The sequence below is a fragment of the Carcharodon carcharias genome, chromosome 5 (genome assembly GCF_017639515.1).
Source record: "Carcharodon carcharias isolate sCarCar2 chromosome 5, sCarCar2.pri, whole genome shotgun sequence".
Lineage (NCBI taxonomy): Eukaryota > Metazoa > Chordata > Chondrichthyes > Lamniformes > Lamnidae > Carcharodon > Carcharodon carcharias.
In genome coordinates this window covers 38,306,835-38,328,403 of record NC_054471.1, presented here as the reverse complement: position 1 = coordinate 38,328,403, position 21,569 = coordinate 38,306,835, and the positions used below count along the sequence as shown (strand labels likewise).

Sequence of the window (21,569 nt, the reverse complement as noted above, 5' to 3'; positions counted from 1 at the left end):
CTAGGGAGAGCGAGAGACAGAGGCCTAGGGAGAGCGATTGCGAGAGGCCGAGGGAGAGCGAGAGGCCGAGGGAGAGCGAGAGCGAGAGGCCGAGGGAGAGCCAGAGTGAGAGGCCGAGGGAGAGCCAGAGCGAGAGGCCGAGGGAGAACGAGAGCAAGAGGCCGAGGGAGATTGACTATGGGAGGCCAAGGGAGAGCGAGAGGCCGAGGGAGAGCGAGAAGCCAAAGGAGAGCAAGAGGCTTGGGGAGAGCGAGAGGCAGAAGGAGAGTGAGAGTCCGAGGCAGAGGGACAGCTAGAGCCAGAGGCCGAGGGACAGCGAGAGGCCGAGGGAGAACGAGAGCGAGAGCGAGAGGCCGAGGGAGAGCGAGAGCGAGAGGCCAAGGGAGAGCGAGAGCGAGAGGCCGAGGGAGAGCGAGAGCGAGAGGCCGAGGGAGAGCGAGAGCGAGAGGCCGAGGGAGAGCGAGAGCGAGAGGCCGAGGGAGAGCGAGAGGCCGAGGGAGAGCGAGAGCGAGGCCGAGGGAGAGCGAGAGCGAGAGGCCGAGGGAGAGCGAGAGGCCGAGGGAGAGCGAGAGGCCGAGGGAGAGCGCGAGGCCGAGGGAGAGCGCGAGGCCGAGGGAGAGCGCGAGGCCGAGGGAGAGCGCGAGGCCGAGGGAGAGCGAGAGACAGAGGGAGAGTGAGAGCGAGAGACAGAGGGAGAGCGAGAGCGAGAGACAGAGGGAGAGCGAGAGACAGAGGGAGAGCGAGAGGCCGAGGGAGAGCGAGAGGCCGAGGGAGAGCGAGAGGCCGAGGGAGAGCGAGAGGCCGAGGGAGAGCGAGAGCGAGAGGCCGAGGGAGAGCGAGAGCGAGAGGCCGAGGGAGAGCGAGAGCGAGAGGCCGAGGGAGAGCGAGAGCGAGAGGCCGAGGGAGAGCGAGAGCGAGAGGCCGAGGGAGAGCGAGAGCGAGAGGCCGAGGGAGAGCGAGAGGGAGAGACCGAGGGAGAGCTAGAGTGAGAGGCCGAGGGAGAGCGAGAGCGAGAGGCCGAGGGACAGCGAGAGCGAGAGGCCGAGGGACAGCGAGAGGCCGAGGGAGAGCCAGAGGCCGAGGGAGAGTGAGAGGGCGAGGGTGAGCGAGAGCGATAGGCAGAGGGAGAGCGAGAGCGAGAGGCCGAGGGAGAGCGAGAGCGAGAGGCCGAGGGAGAGCGAGAGGCCGAGGGAGAGCGAGAGCGAGGCCGAGGGAGAGCGAGAGCGAGAGGCCGAGGGAGAGCGAGAGGCCGAGGGAGAGCGCGAGGCCGAGGGAGAGCGCGAGGCCGAGGGAGAGCGCGAGGCCGAGGGAGAGCGAGAGACAGAGGGAGAGTGAGAGCGAGAGACAGAGGGAGAGCGAGAGCGAGAGACAGAGGGAGAGCGAGAGACAGAGGGAGAGCGAGAGGCCGAGGGAGAGCGAGAGGCCGAGGGAGAGCGAGAGGCCGAGGGAGAGCGAGAGGCCGAGGGAGAGCGAGAGGCCGAGGGAGAGCGAGAGGCCGAGGGAGAGCGAGAGCGAGAGGCCGAGGGAGAGCGAGAGCGAGAGGCCGAGGGAGAGCGAGAGCGAGAGGCCGAGGGAGAGCGAGAGCGAGAGGCCGAGGGAGAGCGAGAGCGAGAGGCCGAGGGAGAGCGAGAGGGAGAGACCGAGGGAGAGCTAGAGTGAGAGGCCGAGGGAGAGCGAGAGCGAGAGGCCGAGGGACAGCGAGAGCGAGAGGCCGAGGGACAGCGAGAGGCCGAGGGAGAGCGAGAGGCCGAGGGAGAGCGAGAGCGAGAGGCCGAGGGAGAGCGAGAGCGAGAGACCGAGGGAGAGCTAGAGCGAGAGGCCGAGGGAGAGCTAGGGCGAGAGGCCGAGGGACAGCGAGAGCGAGAGGCCGAGGGACAGCGAGAGCGAGAGGCCGAGGGACAGCGAGAGCGAGAGGCCGAGGGACAGCGAGAGCGAGAGGCCGAGGGACAGCGAGAGCGAGAGGCCGAGGGACAGCGAGAGCGAGAGGCCGAGGGACAGCGAGAGCGAGAGGCCAAGGGCGAGCGAGAGGCCGAGGGAGAGCGAGAGGCCGAGGGAGAGCGAGAGGCCGAGGGAGAGCGAGAGGCCGAGGGAGAGCGAGAGGCCGAGGGAGAGCGAGAGGCCGAGGGAGAGCGAGAGCAAGAGGCCGAGGGAGAGCGAGAGCGAGAGACAGAGGGAGAGCGAGAGACAGAGGGAGAGCGAGAGACAGAGGGAGAGCGAGAGACAGAGGGAGAGCGAGAGACAGAGGGAGAGCGAGAGACAGAGGGAGAGCGAGAGACAGAGGGAGAGCGAGAGACAGAGGGAGAGCGAGAGACAGAGGGAGAGCGAGAGCGAGAGACAGAGGGAGAGCGAGAGACAGAGGGAGAGCGAGAGCGAGAGACAGAGGGAGAGCGAGAGACAGAGGGAGAGCAAGAGCGAGACAGAGACAGAGGGAGAGCGAGAGACAGAGGGAGATCGAGAGACAGAGGGAGAGCGAGAGACAGAGGGAGAGCGAGAGACAGAGGGAGAGCGAGAGACAGAGGGAGAGCGAGAGACAGAGGGAGAGCGAGAGACAGAGGGAGAGCGAGAGACAGAGGGAGAGCGAGAGACAGAGGGAGAGCGAGAGACAGAGGGAGAGCGAGAGACAGAGGGAGAGCGAGAGACAGAGGGAGAGCGAGAGACAGAGGGAGAGCGAGAGACAGAGGGAGAGCGAGAGACAGAGGGAGAGCGAGAGCGAGAGACAGGGAGAGCGAGAGCGAGAGACAGAGGGAGAGCGAGAGCGAGAGACAGAGGGAGAGCAAGAGCGAGAGACAGAGACAGAGGGAGAGCAAGAGACAGAGGGAGAGCGAGAGACAGAGGGAGAGCGAGAGACAGAGGGAGAGCGAGAGACAGAGGGAGAGCGAGAGACAGAGGGAGAGGGAGAGCGAGAGCGAGAGACAGAGGGAGAGCGAGAGCAAGAGGCCGAGGGACAGCGAGAGTGAGAGGCCAAGGGAGAGCGAAAAGCCGACGGAGAGCGAGAGGCCGAGGGAGAGCGAGAGGCCGAGGGAGAGCGACAGCAAGAGACAGAGGAAGAGCGAGAGCGAGAGACAGAGGGAAAGCGAGAGACAGAGGGAGAGCGAGAGACAGAGGGAGAGCGAGAGACAGAGACCGACGAAGATCAAGAGTGAGAGGCCGAGGGAGAGCGAAGGGGGCACGAGAGACAGAGGCCGAGTAAGAGTGAGAGGCCGAGGAAGAGCAAGAGGCCTAGGGAGTGCGAGAGGCCGAGGGAGGGTGAGGGCGAGAGGCCAAGGGAGAGTGAGAGGCTAAGGGAGATGAGGTGTCAGAGGTCTAGGAAGAGAAAGATCGAGAGGTCGAGGGAGAGCGAGAGACAGAGGCCTAGGGAGAGCGAGAGACAGAGGCCTAGGGAGAGCGATTGCGAGAGGCCGAGGGAGAGCGAGAGGCCGAGGGAGAGCGAGAACGAGAGGCCGAGGGAGAGCCAGAGTGAGAGGCCGAGGGAGAGCCAGAGCGAGAGGCCGTGGGAGAACGAGAGCGAGAGGCCGTGGGAGAACGAGAGCGAGAGGCCGTGGGAGATTGACTATGGGAGGCCAAGGGAGAGCGAGAGGCCGAGGGAGAGCGAGAAGCCAAAGGAGAGCAAGAGGCTTGGGGAGAGCGAGAGGCAGAAGGAGAGCGAGAGTCCGAGACAGAGGGACAGCTGGAGCCAGAGGCCGAGGGAGAGTGAGAGGGCGAGGGTGAGCGAGAGCGATAGGCAGAGGGAGAGCGAGAGCGAGAGGCCGAGGGAGAGCGAGAGCGAGAGGCCGAGGGAGAGCGAGAGGCCGAGGGAGAGCGAGAGCGAGAGGCCGAGGGAGAGCGAGAGCGAGAGGCCGAGGGAGAGCGAGAGCGAGAGGCCGAGGGAGAGCGAGATCGAGAGGCCGAGGGAGAGCGAGAGCGAGAGGCCGAGGGAGAGCGAGAGCGAGAGGCCGAGGGAGAGCGAGAGCGAGAGGCCGAGGGAGAGCGAGAGCGAGAGGCCGAGGGAGAGCGAGAGCGAGAGGCCGAGGGACAGCGAGAGCGAGAGGCCGAGGGACAGCGAGAGCGAGAGGCCGAGGGACAGCGAGAGCGAGAGGCCGAGGGACAGCGAGAGCGAGAGGCCGAGGGCGAGCGAGAAGCCGAGGGAGAGCGAGAGGCCGAGGGAGAGCGAGAGGCCGAGGGAGAGCGAGAGGCCGAGGGAGAGCGCGAGGCCGAGGGAGAGCGCGAGGCCGAGGGAGAGCGCGAGGCCGAGGGAGAGCGCGAGGCCGAGGGAGAGCGCGAGGCCGAGGGAGAGCGCGAGGCCGAGGGAGAGCGAGAGCGAGAGACAGAGGGAGAGCGAGAGCGAGAGACAGAGGGAGAGCAAGAGCGAGAGACAGAGGGAGAGCGAGAGCGAGAGACAGAGGGAGAGCGAGAGCGAGAGACAGAGGGAGAGAGCAGCGAGAGACAGAGGGAGAGCGAGAGACAGAGGGAGAGCGAGAGACAGAGGGAGAGGGAGAACGAGAGGCCGAGGGAGAGCGAGAGGCCGAGGGAGAGCGAGAGGCCGAGGGAGAGCGAGAGGCCGAGGGAGAGCGAGAGGCCGAGGGGGAGCGAGAGGCCGAGGGGGAGCGAGAGGCCGAGGGGGAGCGAGAGGCCGAGGCCGAGGGAGAGCCCGAGGCCGAGGGAGAGCCCGAGGCCGAGGGAGAGCAAGAGGCTGAGGGGGAGCGAGAACCAGAGGCCGAGGGAGAGCGAGAGGCCGAGGGGGAGCGAGAGCCAAAGGCCGAGGGAGAGCGAGAGGCCGAAGGGGAGCGAGAGCCAAAGGCCGAGGGAGAGCGAGAGGCCAAGGGAGAGCGAAAGGCCAAAGGAGAGCGAAAGGCCAAAGGAGAGCGAAAGGCCAAAGGAGAGCGAAAGGCCAAAGGAGAGCGAAAGGCCAAAGGAGAGCGAGAGGCCAAGGGAGAGCGAAAGGCCAAAGGAGAGCGAAAGGCCAAAGGAGAGCGAAAGGCCAAAGGAGAGCGAAAGGCCAAAGGAGAGCGAGAGGCCAAGGGACAGCGAGAGGCCGAGGGAGAGCGAGAGGCCGAGGGAGAGCGAGAGGCCGAGGGAGAGCGAGAGGCCGAGGGAGAGCGAGAGGACGAGGGAGAGCGAGAGGACGAGGGAGAGCGAGAGGACGAGGGAGAGCGAGAGGACGAGGGGGAGCCATAGGCCGAGGGGGAGCCATAGGCCGAGGGGGAGCGAGAGCCATAGGCCTAGCGAGAGCGAGAGGCCAAGGGAGAGCGAGAGTGAGAGGCCGAGGGAGAGCAAAAGGCCGAGGGAGAGCGAGAGGCCTAGGGAGAACGCGAGGCTGAGGGAAGGCGAGAGCGAGAGGCCGAGGGAGGGCGAGAGGCCGAGGGAGAGCGAGAGCGCGAGCGAGAGCGACAGGACGAGGGAGAGCAGGAGGCCGAGGGAGAGCGAGTTGCCGAGGGAGAGCGAGAGCGAGGAGCGAGAGGACGAGGGAGAGCAAGAGGCCGAGGGAGAGCGAGAGCAAGAGACAGAGGGAGAGCGAGAGGCCAAGGGACAGCGAGAGCGAGAGGCCGAGGGAGAGCGAGAGCGAGAGGCCGAGGGAGATCGAGAGGCTGAGGGAGAGCGAGTGTCCGAGGGAGAGTGAGAAGCTGAGTGGGAGCGAGAGGCTGAGGGAGAGCGAGGGCGAGAGGCTGAGGGAGAGCGAGAGCGAGAGGCTGAGGGAGGGCGAGAGCGAGAGGCTGAGGGAGAGCGAAAGGCCAAGGGAGAGCGAGAGCAAGAACGAGAGGCCGAGGGAAAGCGAGAAAAAGATCCAGAGGCCGAGGGAGAGCGAGAGCAAGAGAGGCCGAGGGAGAGCGAGATGCCTAGGGAGAGCGAGAGGCCGAGGGAGAGCGAGAGGTCGAGGGAGAGCGAGAGGTCGAGGGAGAGCGAGAGGTCGAGGGAGAGCGAGAGGTCGAGGGAGAGCGAGAGGTCGAGGGAGAGCGAGAGACCACGGGAGAGCGAGAGGTCGAGGGAGAGCGAGAGGCCGAGGGAGAGCGAGAGCGAGAGGCCGTGGGAGAGCGAGAAGCCGAGGGAGAGCAAGAGCCACAGGCCGAGGAAGAGCGAGAGTGAGAGTCCACGGGAGAGCGAGAGGCCGAGGGAGAGCAAGAGGCAGAAGGAGAGCGAGAGTCTGAGGCAGAGCGAAAGCCAGAGGCCGAGGGACAGCTAGAGCCAGAGGCCGAGGGAGAGCGAGAGAGCCAGCCGCCGAGGGAGAGCAAGAACAAGGCCGAGGGAGAGCGAGAGCCAGAGGCTGAGGGAGAGCGAAAGGCCGAGGGCAAGCGAGGGCGAGACACCAAGGGACAGCGAGACGAGAGACTGAGAGACAGCGAGACGAGAGACTGAGGGACCGCAAGAGCAAGAGCGCAAGACCGAGGGAGAACAATAGTGAGAGGCCGAGGGAGAGCGCGAGGCCGAGTGAGAGCGAGAGGCCGTGGGAGAGTGAAAGACCGTGGGAGAGCGAGAGGCTGTGGGAGAGCGAGAGCGAGAGGCCGTGGGAGAGCGAGAGCGAGAGGCCAAGGGAGAGCGAGAGCGAGAGGCCGAGGGAGAGCGAGAGCGAGAAGCCGAGGGAGAGCGAGAGCCAGAGGCCGAGGGAGAGCGAGAGCGAGAGGCCGTGGGAGAGCGAGAGCGAGAGGCCGAAGGAGAGCGAGAGCAAGAGGCCGAGGGACAGCGAGAGTGAGAGGCCAAGGGAGAGCGAAAAGCCGAGGGAGAGCGAGAGGCCGAGGGAGAGCGAGAGGCCGTGGGAGAGCGACAGCGAGAGACAGAGGAAGAGCGAGAGCGAGAGACAGAGGGAAAGCGAGAGCGAGAGACAGAGGGAGAGCGCAGCGAGAGACAGAGGGAGAGCGCAGCGAGAGACAGAGGGAGAGCGCAGCGAGAGACAGAGGGAGAGCGCAGCGAGAGACAGAGGGAGAGCGAGAGACAGAGGGAGAGCGAGAGACAGAGGGAGAGCGAGAGACAGAGGGAGAGCGAGAGACAGAGGGAGAGCGAGAGACAGAGGGAGAGCGAGAGACAGAGGGAGAGCGAGAGACAGAGGGAGAGCGAGAGACAGAGGGAGAGACCGACGAAGATCAAGAGTGAGAGGCCGAGGGAGAGCGAAAGGGGCACGAGAGCCAGAGGCCGAGTAAGAGTGAGAGGCCGAGGAAGAGCAAGAGGCCTAGGGAGAGCGAGAGGCCGAGGGAGGGTGAGGGCGAGAGGCCAAGGGAGAGTGAGAGGCTAAGGGAGATGAGGTGTCAGAGGTCTAGGAAGAGCAAGAGCGAGTGGTCGAGGGAGAGCGAGAGACAGAGGCCTAGGGAGAGCGAGAGACAGAGGCCTAGGGAGAGCGATTGCGAGAGGCCGAGGGAGACCGAGAGGCCGTGGGAGAGCGAGAGCGAGAGGCCGTGGGAGAGCGAGAGCGAGACACCGAGGGACAGCGAGAGCGAGAGGCCGAGGGACAGCGAGAGCGAGAGGCCGAGGGACAGCGAGAGCGAGAGGCCGAGGGACAGCGAGAGCAAGAGGCCGAGGGACAGCGAGAGCAAGAGGCCGAGGGACAGCGAGTGCAAGAGGCCGAGGGACAGCGAGAGCAAGAGGCCGAGGGACAGCGAAAGCTAGAGGCCGAGGGACAGCGAGAGGCCGAGGGAGAGCGAGAGCCAGAGGCCGAGGGAGAGCGAGAGCCAGAGGCCGAGGGAGAGCGAGAGCCAGAGGCCGAGGGAGAGCGAGAGCCAGAGGCCGAGGGAGAGCGAGAGCCAGTGGCCGAGGGAGAGCGAGCGGCCGAGGGAGAGCGAGAGGCCAAGGAAGAGCGAAAGCGAGAGACCAAGGGAAAGCGAGAGCGAGAGACCAAGGGAAAGCGAGAGCGAGAGACCAAGGGAAAGCGAGAGCGAGAGACCAAGGGAAAGCGAGAGCGAGAGACCAAGGGAAAGCGAGAGCGAGAGACCAAGGGAAAGCGAGAGCGAGAGACCAAGGGAAAGCGAGAGCGAGAGACCAAGGGAAAGCGAGAGCGAGAGACCAAGGGAAAGCGAGAGCGAGAGACCAAGGGAAAGCGAGTAGCCGAGGGAGAGCGAGAGCCACAGGCCGAGCGAGAGCGAGAGGCCAAGGGAGAGTGAGAGCCAGAAGCCTAGGGAGAGCGAGAGCCAGAGGCCGAGCGAGAGCGAAAGACCGGGGGACAGCGAAAGCGAGAGACCGAGGGACAGCGAGAGCGATATACCGAGACGAGAGACTGAGGGACAGCGAGACGAGAGACAGAGGGACAGTGAGAGCAAGAGCGCGAGGCCGAGGGAGAACGAGAGCTAGAACGAGAGGCTCAAGTGAGATCGAGAATGAGAGGCCAAGGGAGAGCGAGAGGCCTAGAGATAGTGAAAGCAAGTACGCGAGGCCGAGAGAGAGCGAGAGGCTGAGGGAGAGCGATCGCGAGAGGCCGAGGGACAGCGAGTGTGAGAGACCGAGGGAGAGCGAGAACCAGAGGCCGAGGGAGAGCGAGAGCGAGAGGCCGAGGGAGAGCGAGAGCGAGAGGCCGAGGGAGAGCGAGAGTGAGAGGCCGAGGGAGAGCGAGAGGCCGAGGGAGAGCGAGAAGCCGAGGGAGAGCAAGAGCCACAGGCCAAGGGAGAGCGAGAGTGAGAGGCCACGGGAGAGCGAGAGGCCGAGGGAGAGCAAGAGGCAGAAGGAGAGCGAGAGTCTGAGGCAGAGCGAAAGCCAGAGGCCGAGGGACAGCTAGAGCCAGAGGCCGAGGGAGAGCGAGAGAGCCAGCCGCCGAGGGAGAGCGAGAACGAGGCCGAGGGAGAGCGAGAGCCAGAGACTGAGGGAGAGCGAAAGGCCGAGGGCAAGCGAGGGGAGACACCGAGGGACAGCGAGACGAGAGACTGAGGGACAGCAAGACGAGAGACTGAGGGACCGCGAGAGCAAGAGCGCGAGACCGAGGGAGAACGATAGTGAGAGGCCGAGGGAGAGCGCAAGGCCGAGGGAGAGCGAGAGGCCGAGGGAGAGCGAGAGGCCGTGGGAGAGCGAGAGGCCGTGGGAGAGCGAGAGGCCGTGGGAGAGCGAGAGGCCTAGGGAGAGCGAGAGCGAGAGGCCGTGGGAGAGCGAGAGCGGGAGGCCGTGGGAGAGCGAGAGCGAGAGGCCGTGGGAGAGCGAGAGCGAGAGGCCGTGGGAGAGCGAGAGCGAGAGGCCGTGGGAGAGCGAGAGCGAGAGGCCGTGGGAGAGCGAGAGCGAGAGGCCGTGGGAGAGCGAGAGCGAGAGGCCGAGGGAGAGCGAGAGCGAGAGGCCGAGGGAGAGTGAGAGCGAGAGGCCGAGGGAGAGCGAGAGGCCGAGGGAGAGCGAGAGCGAGAGGCCGAGGGAGAGCGAGAGCAAGAGGCCGAGGGACAGCGAAAGCTAGAGGCCAAGGGAGAGCGAGAGGCCGAGGGAGAGCGAGAGCGAGAAGCCGAGGGAGAGCGAGAGCCAGAGGCCGAGGGAGAGCGAGAGCGAGAGGCCGTGGGAGAGCGAGAGCGAGAGGCCGAAGGAGAGCGAGAGCAAGAGGCCGAGGGACAGCGAGAGTGAGAGGCCAAGGGAGAGCGAAAAGCCGAGGGAGAGCGAGAGGCCGAGGGAGAGCGAGAGGCCGTGGGAGAGCGACAGCGAGAGACAGAGGAAGAGCGAGAGCGAGAGACAGAGGGAAAGCGAGAGCGAGAGACAGAGGGAGAGCGCAGCGAGAGACAGAGGGAGAGCGCAGCGAGAGACAGAGGGAGAGCGCAGCGAGAGACAGAGGGAGAGCGAGAGACAGAGGGAGAGCGAGAGACAGAGGGAGAGCGAGAGACAGAGGGAGAGCGAGAGACAGAGGGAGAGCGAGAGACAGAGGGAGAGCGAGAGACAGAGGGAGAGCGAGAGACAGAGGGAGAGCGAGAGACAGAGGGAGAGACTGACGAAGATCAAGAGTGAGAGGCCGAGGGAGAGCGAAAGGGGCACGAGAGCCAGAGGCCGAGTAAGAGTGAGAGGCCGAGGAAGAGCAAGAGGCCTAGGGAGAGCGAGAGGCCGAGGGAGGGTGAGGGCGAGAGGCCAAGGGAGAGTGAGAGGCTAAGGGAGATGAGGTGTCAGAGGTCTAGGAAGAGCAAGAGCGAGTGGTCGAGGGAGAGCGAGAGACAGAGGCCTAGGGAGAGCGAGAGACAGAGGCCTAGGGAGAGCGATTGCGAGAGGCCGAGGGAGACCGAGAGGCCGTGGGAGAGCGAGAGCGAGAGGCCGTGGGAGAGCGAGAGCGAGACACCGAGGGACAGCGAGAGCGAGAGGCCGAGGGACAGCGAGAGCGAGAGGCCGAGGGACAGCGAGAGCGAGAGGCCGAGGGACAGCGAGAGCGAGAGGCCGAGGGACAGCGAGAGCAAGAGGCCGAGGGACAGCGAGTGCAAGAGGCCGAGGGACAGCGAGAGCAAGAGGCCGAGGGACAGCGAAAGCTAGAGGCCGAGGGACAGCGAGAGGCCGAGGGAGAGCGAGAGCCAGAGGCCGAGGGAGAGCGAGAGCCAGAGGCCGAGGGAGAGCGAGAGCCAGAGGCCGAGGGAGAGCGAGAGCCAGAGGCCGAGGGAGAGCGAGAGCCAGAGGCCGAGGGAGAGCGAGAGCCAGAGGCCGAGGGAGAGCGAGAGCCAGTGGCCGAGGGAGAGCGAGCGGCCGAGGGAGAGCGAGAGGCCAAGGAAGAGCGAAAGCGAGAGACCAAGGGAAAGCGAGAGCGAGAGACCAAGGGAAAGCGAGAGCGAGAGACCAAGGGAAAGCGAGAGCGAGAGACCAAGGGAAAGCGAGAGCGAGAGACCAAGGGAAAGCGAGAGCGAGAGACCAAGGGAAAGCGAGAGCGAGAGACCAAGGGAAAGCGAGAGCGAGAGACCAAGGGAAAGCGAGTAGCCGAGGGAGAGCGAGAGCCACAGGCCGAGCGAGAGCGAGAGGCCAAGGGAGAGTGAGAGCCAGAAGCCTAGGGAGAGCGAGAGCCAGAGGCCGAGCGAGAGCGAAAGACCGGGGGACAGCGAAAGCGAGAGACCGAGGGACAGCGAGAGCGATATACCGAGACGAGAGACTGAGGGACAGCGAGACGAGAGACAGAGGGACAGTGAGAGCAAGAGCGCGAGGCCGAGGGAGAACGAGAGCTAGAACGAGAGGCTCAAGTGAGATCGAGAATGAGAGGCCAAGGGAGAGCGAGAGGCCTAGAGATAGTGAAAGCAAGTACGCGAGGCCGAGAGAGAGCGAGAGGCTGAGGGAGAGCGATCGCGAGAGGCCGAGGGACAGCGAGTGTGAGAGACCGAGGGAGAGCGAGAACCAGAGGCCGAGGGAGAGCGAGAGCGAGAGGCCGAGGGAGAGCGAGAGCGAGAGGCCGAGGGAGAGCGAGAGTGAGAGGCCGAGGGAGAGCGAGAGGCCGAGGGAGAGCGAGAAGCCGAGGGAGAGCAAGAGCCACAGGCCAAGGGAGAGCGAGAGTGAGAGGCCACGGGAGAGCGAGAGGCCGAGGGAGAGCAAGAGGCAGAAGGAGAGCGAGAGTCTGAGGCAGAGCGAAAGCCAGAGGCCGAGGGACAGCTAGAGCCAGAGGCCGAGGGAGAGCGAGAGAGCCAGCCGCCGAGGGAGAGCGAGAACGAGGCCGAGGGAGAGCGAGAGCCAGAGACTGAGGGAGAGCGAAAGGCCGAGGGCAAGCGAGGGGAGACACCGAGGGACAGCGAGACGAGAGACTGAGGGACAGCAAGACGAGAGACTGAGGGACCGCGAGAGCAAGAGCGCGAGACCGAGGGAGAACGATAGTGAGAGGCCGAGGGAGAGCGCAAGGCCGAGGGAGAGCGAGAGGCCGAGGGAGAGCGAGAGGCCGTGGGAGAGCGAGAGGCCGTGGGAGAGCGAGAGGCCGTGGGAGAGCGAGAGGCCTTGGGAGAGCGAGAGCGAGAGGCCGTGGGAGAGCGAGAGCGGGAGGCCGTGGGAGAGCGAGAGCGAGAGGCCGTGGGAGAGCGAGAGCGAGAGGCCGTGGGAGAGCGAGAGCGAGAGGCCGTGGGAGAGCGAGAGCGAGAGGCCGTGGGAGAGCGAGAGCGAGAGGCCGTGGGAGAGCGAGAGCGAGAGGCCGAGGGAGAGCGAGAGCGAGAGGCCGAGGGAGAGTGAGAGCGAGAGGCCGAGGGAGAGCGAGAGGCCGAGGGAGAGCGAGAGCGAGAGGCCGAGGGAGAGCGAGAGCAAGAGGCCGAGGGACAGCGAAAGCTAGAGGCCAAGGGAGAGCGAGAGGCCGAGGGAGAGCGAGAGCGAGAGGCTGAGGGAGAGCGAGAGCCAGAGGCCGAGGGAGAGCGAGAGCCAGTGGCCGAGGGAGAGCGAGAGCCAGTGGCCGAGGGAGAGCGAGCGGCCGAGGGAGAGCGAGAGGCCAAGGAAGAGCGAAAGCGAGAGACCAAGGGAAAGCGAGAGCGAGAGACCAAGGGAAAGCGAGAGCGAGAGACCAAGGGAAAGCGAGAGCGAGAGACCAAGGGAAAGCGAGAGCGAGAGACCAAGGGAAAGCGAGAGCGAGAGACCAAGGGAAAGCGAGTAGCCGAGGGAGAGCGAGAGCCACAGGCCGAGCGAGAGCGAGAGGCCAAGGGAGAGTGAGAGCCAGAAGCCTAGGGAGAGCGAGAGCCAGAGGCCGAGCGAGAGCGAAAGACCGGGGGACAGCGAAAGCGAGAGACCGAGGGACAGCGAGAGCGATATACCGAGACGAGAGACTGAGGGACAGCGAGACGAGAGACAGAGGGACAGTGAGAGCAAGAGCGCGAGGCCGAGGGAGAACGAGAGCTAGAACGAGAGGCTCAAGTGAGATCGAGAATGAGAGGCCGAGGGAGAGCGAGAGGCCTAGAGATAGTGAAAGCAAGTACGCGAGGCCGAGAGAGAGCGAGAGGCCGAGGGAGAGCGATCGCGAGAGGCCGAGGGACAGCGAGTGTGAGAGACCGAGGGAGAGCGAGAACCAGAGGCCGAGGGAGAGCGAGAGCGAGAGGCTGATGGAAAGCGAGAGCGAGAGGCCGAGGGAGAGTGAGAGGCCGAGGGAGAGCGAGAGCCAGAGGCCGAGGGAGAGCGAGAGCCAGAGGCCGAGGGAGAGCGAGAGCCAGAGGCCGAGGGAGAGCGAGAGCCAGAGGCCGAGGGAGAGCGAGAGCCAGAGGCCGAGGGAGAGCGAGAGCCAGAGGCCGAGGGAGAGCGAGAGCCAGAGGCCGAGGGAGAGCGAGAGCCAGAGGCCGAGGGAGAGCGAGAAGCCAAGGGAGAGCGAGAAGCCAAGGGAGAGCGAGAGGCAGAAGGAGAGCGAGAGTCCGAGGCAGAGCAAGGGTCAGAGACCGAGGGAGAGCGAGAGAGCCAGTGGCCGAGTGAAAACGAGAGGTCGAGGGAGAACGAGGGCGAGAGGCCGAGGGCGAGTGGCCGAGCGAGAGCGAAAGACCGAGGGACAGCAAAAGCGAGAGACCGAGGGACCGCGAGAGCGAGATACCGAGACGAGAGACTGAGGGACAGCGAGACGAGAGACAGAGGGACAGTGAGAGCAAGAGCGCGAGGCCGTGGGAGAACGAGAGCTAGAACGAGAGGCCAAGTGAGATCGAGAATGAGAGGCTGAGGGAGAGCGAGAGGCCTAGGGATAGCGAAAGCAAGTACGCGCGGCCAAAAGAGAGCGAGAGGCCGAGGGAGAGCGATCGCGAGAGTCCGAGGGACAGCGAGAGCGAGAGACCGAGGGAGAGCGAGAAACAGAGGCCGAGGGAGAGCGAGAGAGCCATAGGCCGAGGGAGAGCGAGAGCGAGAGGCCGAGGGTGAGCGAGAGCGATAGGCCGAGGGTGAGCGAGAGCGAGAGGCCGAGGGTGAGCGAGAGCGAGAGGCCGAGGGTGAGCGAGAGCGAGAGGCCGAGGGTGAGCGAGAGCGAGAGGCCGAGGGTGAGCGAGAGCGAGAGGCCGAGGGTGAGCGAGAGCGAAAGGCTGAGGGACAGCAAGTGCGAGAGACCGAGGGACAGCAAGTGCGAGAGACCGAGGGAGAGTGAGAACCAGAGACCGAGGGAGAGCGAGAGCCATAGGCCGAGGGAGAGCGAGAGCCATAGGCCGAGGGAGAGCGAGAGCGAGAGACTGAGGGAGAGCGAGAACCAGAGACCGAGGGAGAGCGAGAGCCATAGGCCGAGGGAGAGCGAGAGCCATAGGCCGAGGGAGAGCGAGAGCCATAGGCCGAGGGAGAGCGAGAGCCATAGGCCGAGGGAGAGCGAGAGCCATAGGCCGAGGGAGAGCGAGAGCCATAGGCCGAGGGAGAGCGAGAGCGAGAGGCCGAGGGAGAGCGAGAGCGAGAGGCCGAGGGTGAGCGAGAGCGATAGGCCGAGGGTGAGCGAGAGCGAGAGGCCGAGGGTGAGCGAGAGCGAGAGGCCGAGGGTGAGCGAGAGCGACAGGCTGAGGGACAGCAAGTGTGAGAGACCGAGGGACAGCAAGTGCGAGAGACCGAGGGAGAGCGAGAACCAGAGGCCGAGGGAGAGCGAGAGAGCCATAGGCCGAGGGAGAGCGAGAGCGAGAGGATGAGGGAGAGCGAGAGTGAGAGTGAGAGGTCAAGGGAGAGCGAGAGGCCAAGGGAGAGCGACAGCCAGAGGCCGAGGGAGAGCGAGGGTGAGTGGCCGAGGGAGAGCGAAAGACCGAGGGACAGCGAGAGCGAGAAACCGAGGGACAGCGAGAGCGAGAAACCGAGGGACAGCGAGAGCGAGACACCGAGGGACAGCGAGAGCGAGACACCGAGGGACAGCGAGAGCGAGACACCGAGGGACAGCGAGACGAGAGACCGAGGGACAGCGAGACGAGAGACTGAGGGACAGCGAGACGAGAGACTGAGGGACAGCGAGACGAGAGACTGAGGGACAGCGAGACGAGAGACTGAGGGACAGCGAGAGCAAGAGCGCGAGGCCGAGGGAGAACGACAGTGAGGCGGAGGGAGAGCGAGAGCTAGAATGAGAGGCCAAGTGAGATCGCGAATGAGAGGCCGAGGGACAGCGAGAGGCCTAGGGATAGCGAAAGCAAGTACGCGAGACCGAGAGAGAGCAAGAGGCCAAGGGAGAGCGAGAACGAGAGCCAGAGGCCGAAGGAGAGCGAGAGGCCTAGGGAGAGCGAGAGGCCTAGGGAGAGCGAGAACCAGAGGCCGAGGGAGAGCGAGAGAGCCATAGGCCGAGGGAGAGCGAGAGCGAGAGGCTGATGGAAAGCGAGAGCGAGAGGCCGAGGGAGAGCGAGAGACCGAGGGCGAACGAGAGCCAGATGCTGAGGGAGAGCGAGAGCAAAAGTGAGAGGCCGAGGGAGAGCGAGAGGGCGAGGGAGCGCGAGAGGGCGAGGGAGCGCGAGAGGGCGAGGGAGCGCGAGAGGGCGAGGGAGCGCGAGAGGGCGAGGGAGCGCGAGAGGGCGAGGGAGCGCGAGAGGGCGAGGGAGCGCGAGAGGGCGAGGGAGCGCGAGAGGGCGAGGGAGCGCGAGAGGGCGAGGGAGCGCGAGAGGGCGAGGGAGCGCGAGGGAGCGCGAGAGGGCGAGGGAGCACGAGAGGGCGAGGCCGGGGCCGAGGGAGAGCGAGAGCGAGAGGCCAAGGGAGAGTGAGAGCCCTAGGGAAAGCGAGAGCCAGAGGCCGAGGGAGATCGACTATGGGAGGCCGAGGTAGAGCCAGAGCGAGAGGCCGAGGGAGAGCGAGAGGCCGAGGGAGAGCGAGAAGCCGAGGGAGAGCGAGCAGCCGTGGGAGAGCCAGAGGCCGAGGGAGAGGGAGAGGCCGAGGGAGAGCGAGAGGCCGAGGCCAAGGGAGAGCGAGAGCCAGAGGCCAAGGGAGAGCGAGAGCCAGAGGCCAAGGGAGAGCGAGAGCCAGAGGCCAAGGGAGAGCGAGAGCCAGAGGCCAAGGGAGAGCGAGAGCCAGAGGCCAAGGGAGAGCGAGAGCCAGAGGCCAAGGGAGAGCGAGAGCCAGAGGCCAAGGGAGAGCGAGAGCCAGAGGCCAAGGGAGAGCGAGAGCCAGAGGCCAAGGGAGAGCGAGAGCCAGAGGCCAAGGGAGAGCGAGAGCCAGAGGCCAAGGGAGAGCGAGAGCCAGAGGCCAAGGGAGAGCGAGAGCCAGAGGCCAAGGGAGAGCGAGAGCCAGAGGCCAAGGGAGAGCGAGAGCCAGAGGCCAAGGGAGAGCGAGAGCCAGAGGCCAAGGGAGAGCGAGAGCCAGAGGCCAAGGGAGAGCGAGAGCCAGAGGCCAAGGGAGAGCGAGAGCCAGAGGCCAAGGGAGAGCGAGAGCCAGAGGCCAAGGGAGAGCGAGAGCCAGAGGCCAAGGGAGAGCGAGAGCCAGAGGCCAAGGGAGAGCGAGAGCCAGAGGCCAAGGGAGAGCGAGAGCCAGAGGCCAAGGGAGAGCGAGAGCCAGAGGCCAAGGGAGAGCGAGAGCCAGAGGCCAAGGGAGAGCGAGAGCCAGAGGCCAAGGGAGAGCGAGAGCCAGAGGCCAAGGGAGAGCGAGAGCCAGAGGCCAAGGGAGAGCGAGAGCCAGAGGCCAAGGGAGAGCGAGAGCCAGAGGCCAAGGGAGAGCGAGAGGCCAAGGGAGAGCGAGAGGCCAAGGGAGAGCGAGAGCCAGAGGCCAAGGGAGAGCGAGAGCCAGAGGCCAAGGGAGAGCGAGAGGCCAAGGGAAAGCGAGAGTCAAAGGCCTAGGGAGAGCGAGAGCGAGAGCCAGAGGCCGAGGGAGAGCGAGAGCCAGAGGCCGAGGGAGAGCGAGAGCCAGAGGCCGAGGGAGAGCGAGAGCCAGAGGCCGAGGGAGAGCGAGAGCCAGAGGCCGAGGGAGAGCGAGAGATAGAGGGTGAGCGAGAGCGAGAGACAGAGGGTGAGCGAGAGCGAGAGGCTGAGGGAGAGCGAGAGGCCGACGGAGAGCAAGAGGGCGAGGCAAGGCGAGAGGCCGAGGGAGAGCGAGAGCGAGAGGCTGTGAGAGTGCGAGAGGCCGTGGTAAAGCGAGAGCGAGAGGCCTTGGGAGAGCGAGAGGCCTTGGGAGAGCGAGAGGCCGAGAGAGAGCGAGAGCGAGAGGCCGTGGGAGAGCGAGAGCGAGAGGCCGTGGGAGAGCGAGAGCGAGAGGCCGTGGGAGAGCGAGAGCGAGAGGCCGTGGGAGAGCGAGAGCGAGAGGCCGTGGGAGAGCGAGAGCGAGAGGCCGTGGGAGAGCGAGAGCGAGAGGCCGTGGGAGAGCGAGAGCGAGAGGCCGTGGGAGAGCGAGAGCGAGAGGCCGTGGGAGAGCGAGAGCCAGAGGCCGTGGGAGAGCGAGAGCCAGAGGCCGAGGGAGAGCGAGAGCCAGAGGCCGAGGGAGAGCGAGAGCCAGAGGCCGAGGGAGAGCGAGAGCCAGAGGCCGAGGGAGAGCGAGAGCCAGAGGCCGAGGGAGAGCGAGAGCCAGAGGCCGAGGGAGAGCGAGAGCCAGAGGCCGAGGGAGAGCGAGAGCCAGAGGCCGAGGGAGAGCGAGAGCCAGAGGCCGAGGGAGAGCGAGAGCCAGAGGCCGAGGGAGAGCGAGAGATAGAGGGTGAGCGAGAGCGAGAGACAGAGGGTGAGCGAGAGCGAGAGACAGAGGGTGAGCGAGAGCGAGAGGCTGAGGGAGAGCGAGAGGCCGACGGAGAGCAAGAGGGCGAGGCAAGGCGAGAGGCCGAGGGAGAGCGAGAGCGAGAGGCTGTGAGAGTGCGAGAGGCCGTGGTAAAGCGAGAGCGAGAGACCTTGGGAGAGCGAGAGGCCGAGAGAGAGCGAGAGCGAGAGGCCGAGGGAGAGCGAGAGCCAGAGGCCGAGGGAGAGCGAGAGCCAGAGGCCGAGGGAGAGCGAGAGCCAGAGGCCGAGGGAGAGCGAGAGCCAGAGGCCGAGGGAGAGCGAGAGCCAGAGGCCGAGGGAGAGCGAGAGCCAGAGGCCGAGGGAGAGCGAGAGCCAGAGGCCGAGGGAGAGCCAGAGCCAGAGGCCGAGGGAGAGCCAGAGCCAGAGGCCGAGGGAGAGCGAGAGCCAGAGGCCGAGGGAGAGCGAGAGCGAGAGGCCGTGGGAGAGCGAGAGCGAGAGGCCGTGGGAGAGCGAGAGCGAGAGGCCGTGGGAGAGCGAGAGGCCGAGGGAGAGCGAGAGGCAGAGGGAGAGCGAGAGCGAGAGGCCGAGGGAGAGCGAGAACGAGAGGCCAAGGGACAGCGAGAGCCAGAGGCCCAGTGGGAGCGAGAACGAGAGGCCAAGGGAGAGCGAAAGGCAGAGGTCGTGGGCGAGCAAGAGAGCCAGAGGCCGAGGGAGAGCGAGAGTGAGCAGCCGATGGAGAGCGAGGGCGAGCGGCCGAGGGAGATCGAAAGACCGAGGGACAGCGAGAGCGAGACACCGAGACGAGAGACTGAGGGACAGCGAGACGAGAGACTGAGGGACAGCGAGACGAGAGACTGAGGGACAGCGAGACGAGAGACTGAGGGACAGCGAGAGCAAGAGCGCGAGGCTGAGGGAGAACGAGAGCGAGAGGCCGAGTGAGAGCGAGAGCAAGAACGAGAGGCCAAGGGAGATCGAGAATGAGAGGTTGAGGGAGATCGAGAATGAGAGGCCGAGGGAGAGCGAGAGGCCTAGGGATAGCGAGAGCAAGTGCGCGAGGCCGAGGGAGGGCGAGAGGCCGAGGGAGAGCGATTGCGAGAGGCCGAGGGACAGCGAGTGCGAGAGACCGAGGGAGAGTGAGAACCAGACACCAAGGGAGAGCGAGAACGAGAAGCCGATGGAGAGCGAGAGCGAGAGGACGAGGGAGAGCGAGAGCGAGAGGCCGAGGGAGAGCGAGAGCGAGAGGCCGAGGGAGAGCGAGAGCGAGAGGCCGAGGGAGAGTGAGAGGCCGAGGGAGAGCGAGAGGCCGAGAGAGAGCGAGGGCGAGAAACCGAGGGACAGCGAGAGCGAGAAACCGAGGGACAGCGAGAGCGAGAAACCGAGGGACAGCGAGAGCGAGACAGCGAGAGCGAGACAGCGAGAGCGAGACAGCGAGAGCGAGACAGCGAGAGCGAGACAGCGAGAGCGAGACAGCGAGAGCGAGACACCGAGGGAGAGCGAGAGCGAGACACCGAGGGAGAGCGAGAGCGAGACACCGAGGGAGAGCGAGAGCGAGACACCGAGGGAGAGCGAGAGCGAGACACCGAGGGAGAGCGAGAGCGAGACACCGAGGGAGAGCGAGAGCGAGACACCGAGGGACAGCGAGAGCGAGACACCGAGGGACAGCGAGAGCGAGACACCGAGGGACAGCGAGAGCGAGACACCGAGGGACAGCGAGAGCGAGACACCGAGGGACAGCGAGAGCGAGACACCGAGGGACAGCGAGAGCGAGACACCGAGGGACAGCGAGAGCGAGACACCGAGGAACAGCGAGACGAGAGACTGAGGGACAGCGAGACGAGAGACTGAGCGACAGCGAGAGCAAGAGCACGAGGCTGAGAGAGAACGACAGTGAGAGGCCTAGGGAGAGCGAGAGAGCCATAGGCCGAGGGAGATCGAGAGCGAGAAGCCGAGGGAGAACGATAGTGAGAGGCGGAGGGAGAGCGAGAGCTAGAACGAGAGGCCAAGTGAGATCGAGAATGAGAGGCCGAGGGACAGCGAGAGGCCTAGGGATAGTGAAAGCAAGTACACGAGACCGAGAGAGAGCGAGAGCGATCACGAGAGGCCGAGGGACAGCGAGTGCGAGAGACCGAGGGAGAGCGACAGCCATAGGCCGAGGGGGAGGCAGAGGCCGATGGAAAGCGAGAGCGAGAGGCCGAGGGAGAGCGAGAGGCCGAGGGCGAACGAGAGCGAGATGCCGAGGGAGAGCGAGAGCAAGAGTGAGAGGCCGAGGGAGAGGGAGAGTGAGAGCGGCAGGCTGAGGGAGAGCAAGAGGCCGAGGGAGAGCGAGAGGGCGAGGGAGAGCGAGAGGGCGAGGGAGAGCGAGAGGGCGAGGGCGAGGGCGAGGGCGAGGGCGAGGGCGAGGGCGAGGGCGAGGGCGAGGGCGAGGGCGAGGGCGAGCGAGAGCGAGAGGGCGAGGGCGAGGGCGAGGGCGAGGGCGAGGGCGAGGGAGAGCGAGAGGGCGAGGGCGAGGGCGAGGGCGAGGGCGAGGGCGAGCGAGAGCGAGAGGGCGAGGGCGAGGGCGAGGGCGAGGGCGAGCGAGAGCCAGAGCCAGAGCCAGAGCCAGAGCCAGAGCCAGAGCCAGAGCCAGAGCCAGAGGGCGAGGGAGAGCGAGAGCCAGAGGGCGAGGGAGAGCGAGAGCCAGAGGGCGAGGGAGAGCGAGAGCCAGAGGGCGAGGGAGAGCGAGAGCCAGAGGGCGAGGGAGAGCGAGAGCCAGAGGGCGAGGGAGAGCGAGAGCCAGAGGGCGAGGGAGAGCGAGAGCCAGAGGGCGAGGGAGAGCGAGAGCCAGAGGGCGAGGGAGAGCGAGAGCCAGAGGGCGAGGGAGAGCGAGAGCCAGAGGGCGAGGGAGAGCGAGAGCCAGAGGGCGAGGGAGAGCGAGAGCCAGAGGGCGAGGGAGAGCGAGAGCCAGAGGCCGAGGGAGAGCGAGAGCCAGAGGCCGAGGGAGAGCGAGAGCCAGAGGCCGAGGGAGAGCGAGAGCCAGAGGGCGAGGGAGAGCGAGAGCCAGAGGCCGAGGGAGAGCGAGAGCCAGAGGCCGAGGGAGAGCGAGAGCCAGAGGCCGAGGGAGAGCGAGAGCCAGAGGCCGAGGGAGAGCGAGAGCCAGAGGCCGAGGGAGAGCGAGAGCCAGAGGCCGAGGGAGAGCGAGAGCCAGAGGCCGAGGGAGAGCGAGAGCCAGAGGCCGAGGGAGAGCGAGAGCCAGAGGCCGAGGGAGAGCGAGAGCCAGAGGCCGAGGGAGAGCGAGAGCCAGAGGCCGAGGGAGAGCGAGATCCAGAGGCCGAGGGAGAACGAGATCCAGAGGCCGAGGGAGAACGAGAGCCAGAGGCCGAGGGACAGTGAGTGCGAGAGACCGAGGGAGAGCGAGAACCAGAGGCCGAGGGAGAGCGAGAGAGCCATAGGCCGAGGGAGAGCGAGAGCCAGAGGCTGATGGAAAGCGAGAGCGAGTAGGCGAGGGAGAGCGAGAGCCAGAGGCCGAGGGAGAGCGAGAGTGACAGCCAGAGGCCAAGGGAGAGCGAGAGGCCTAGGGAAAGTGAGAGGCAGAAGGAGAGCGAGTGTCCGAGGGAGATCGACTATGGGAGCCCGAGGTAAAGCGAGAGCGAGAGGCCGAGGGAGAGTGAGAAGCCGAGGGAGAGCGAGAAGCCGTGGGAGAGCGAGAGGCCGAGGGAGAGCGTTGAGGCCGAGGGAGAGCGAGAGGCCGAGGGAGAGCGAGAGCGAGAGCGAGAGCGAGAGGCCGAGGGAGAGCGAGAGCCAGAGGCCGAGGGAGAGCGAGAGCCAGAGGCCGAGGGAGAGCGAGAGCCAGAGGCCGAGGGAGAGCGAGAGCCAGAGGCCGAGGGAGAGCGAGAGCCAGAGGCCGAGGGACAGTGAGTGCGAGAGACCGAGGGAGAGCGAGAACCAGAGGCCGAGGGAGAGCGAGAGAGCCAGAGGCCGAGCGGGAGAGCGAGCGAGAGGCCGAGAGAGAGAGAGAGCGAGCGAGAGGCCGAGAGAGCGCGAGCGAGAGGCCGAGAGAGCGCGAGCGAGAGGCCGAGAGAGCGCGAGCGAGAGGCCGAGAGAGAGCGAGCGAGAGGCCGAGAGAGAGCGAGCGAGAGGCCGAGAGAGAGCGAGCGAGAGGCCGAGAGAGAGCGAGCGAGAGGCCGAGAGAGAGCG

At 66.4% G+C, this 21,569-nt stretch overlaps 1 protein-coding gene across 1 annotated transcript in view; it reads left to right on the top strand.

The window, feature by feature from the left end:
- Positions 1-20,732, top strand: part of LOC121277701 (retinitis pigmentosa 1-like 1 protein) — a gene marked incomplete at its 3' end in the record, with an annotated part of 59,974 nt that extends 39,242 nt beyond the window's left edge. The window contains exons 3-6 of the mRNA XM_041187337.1: positions 16,605-16,677; positions 17,137-17,300; positions 17,607-17,852; positions 20,319-20,732. Coding sequence (XP_041043271.1) covers positions 16,605-16,677; positions 17,137-17,300; positions 17,607-17,852; positions 20,319-20,732 — 897 coding nt within the window. The remainder of the gene's footprint in view (positions 1-16,604; positions 16,678-17,136; positions 17,301-17,606; positions 17,853-20,318) is intronic.
- Positions 20,733-21,569: the final 837 nt, after the last annotated feature.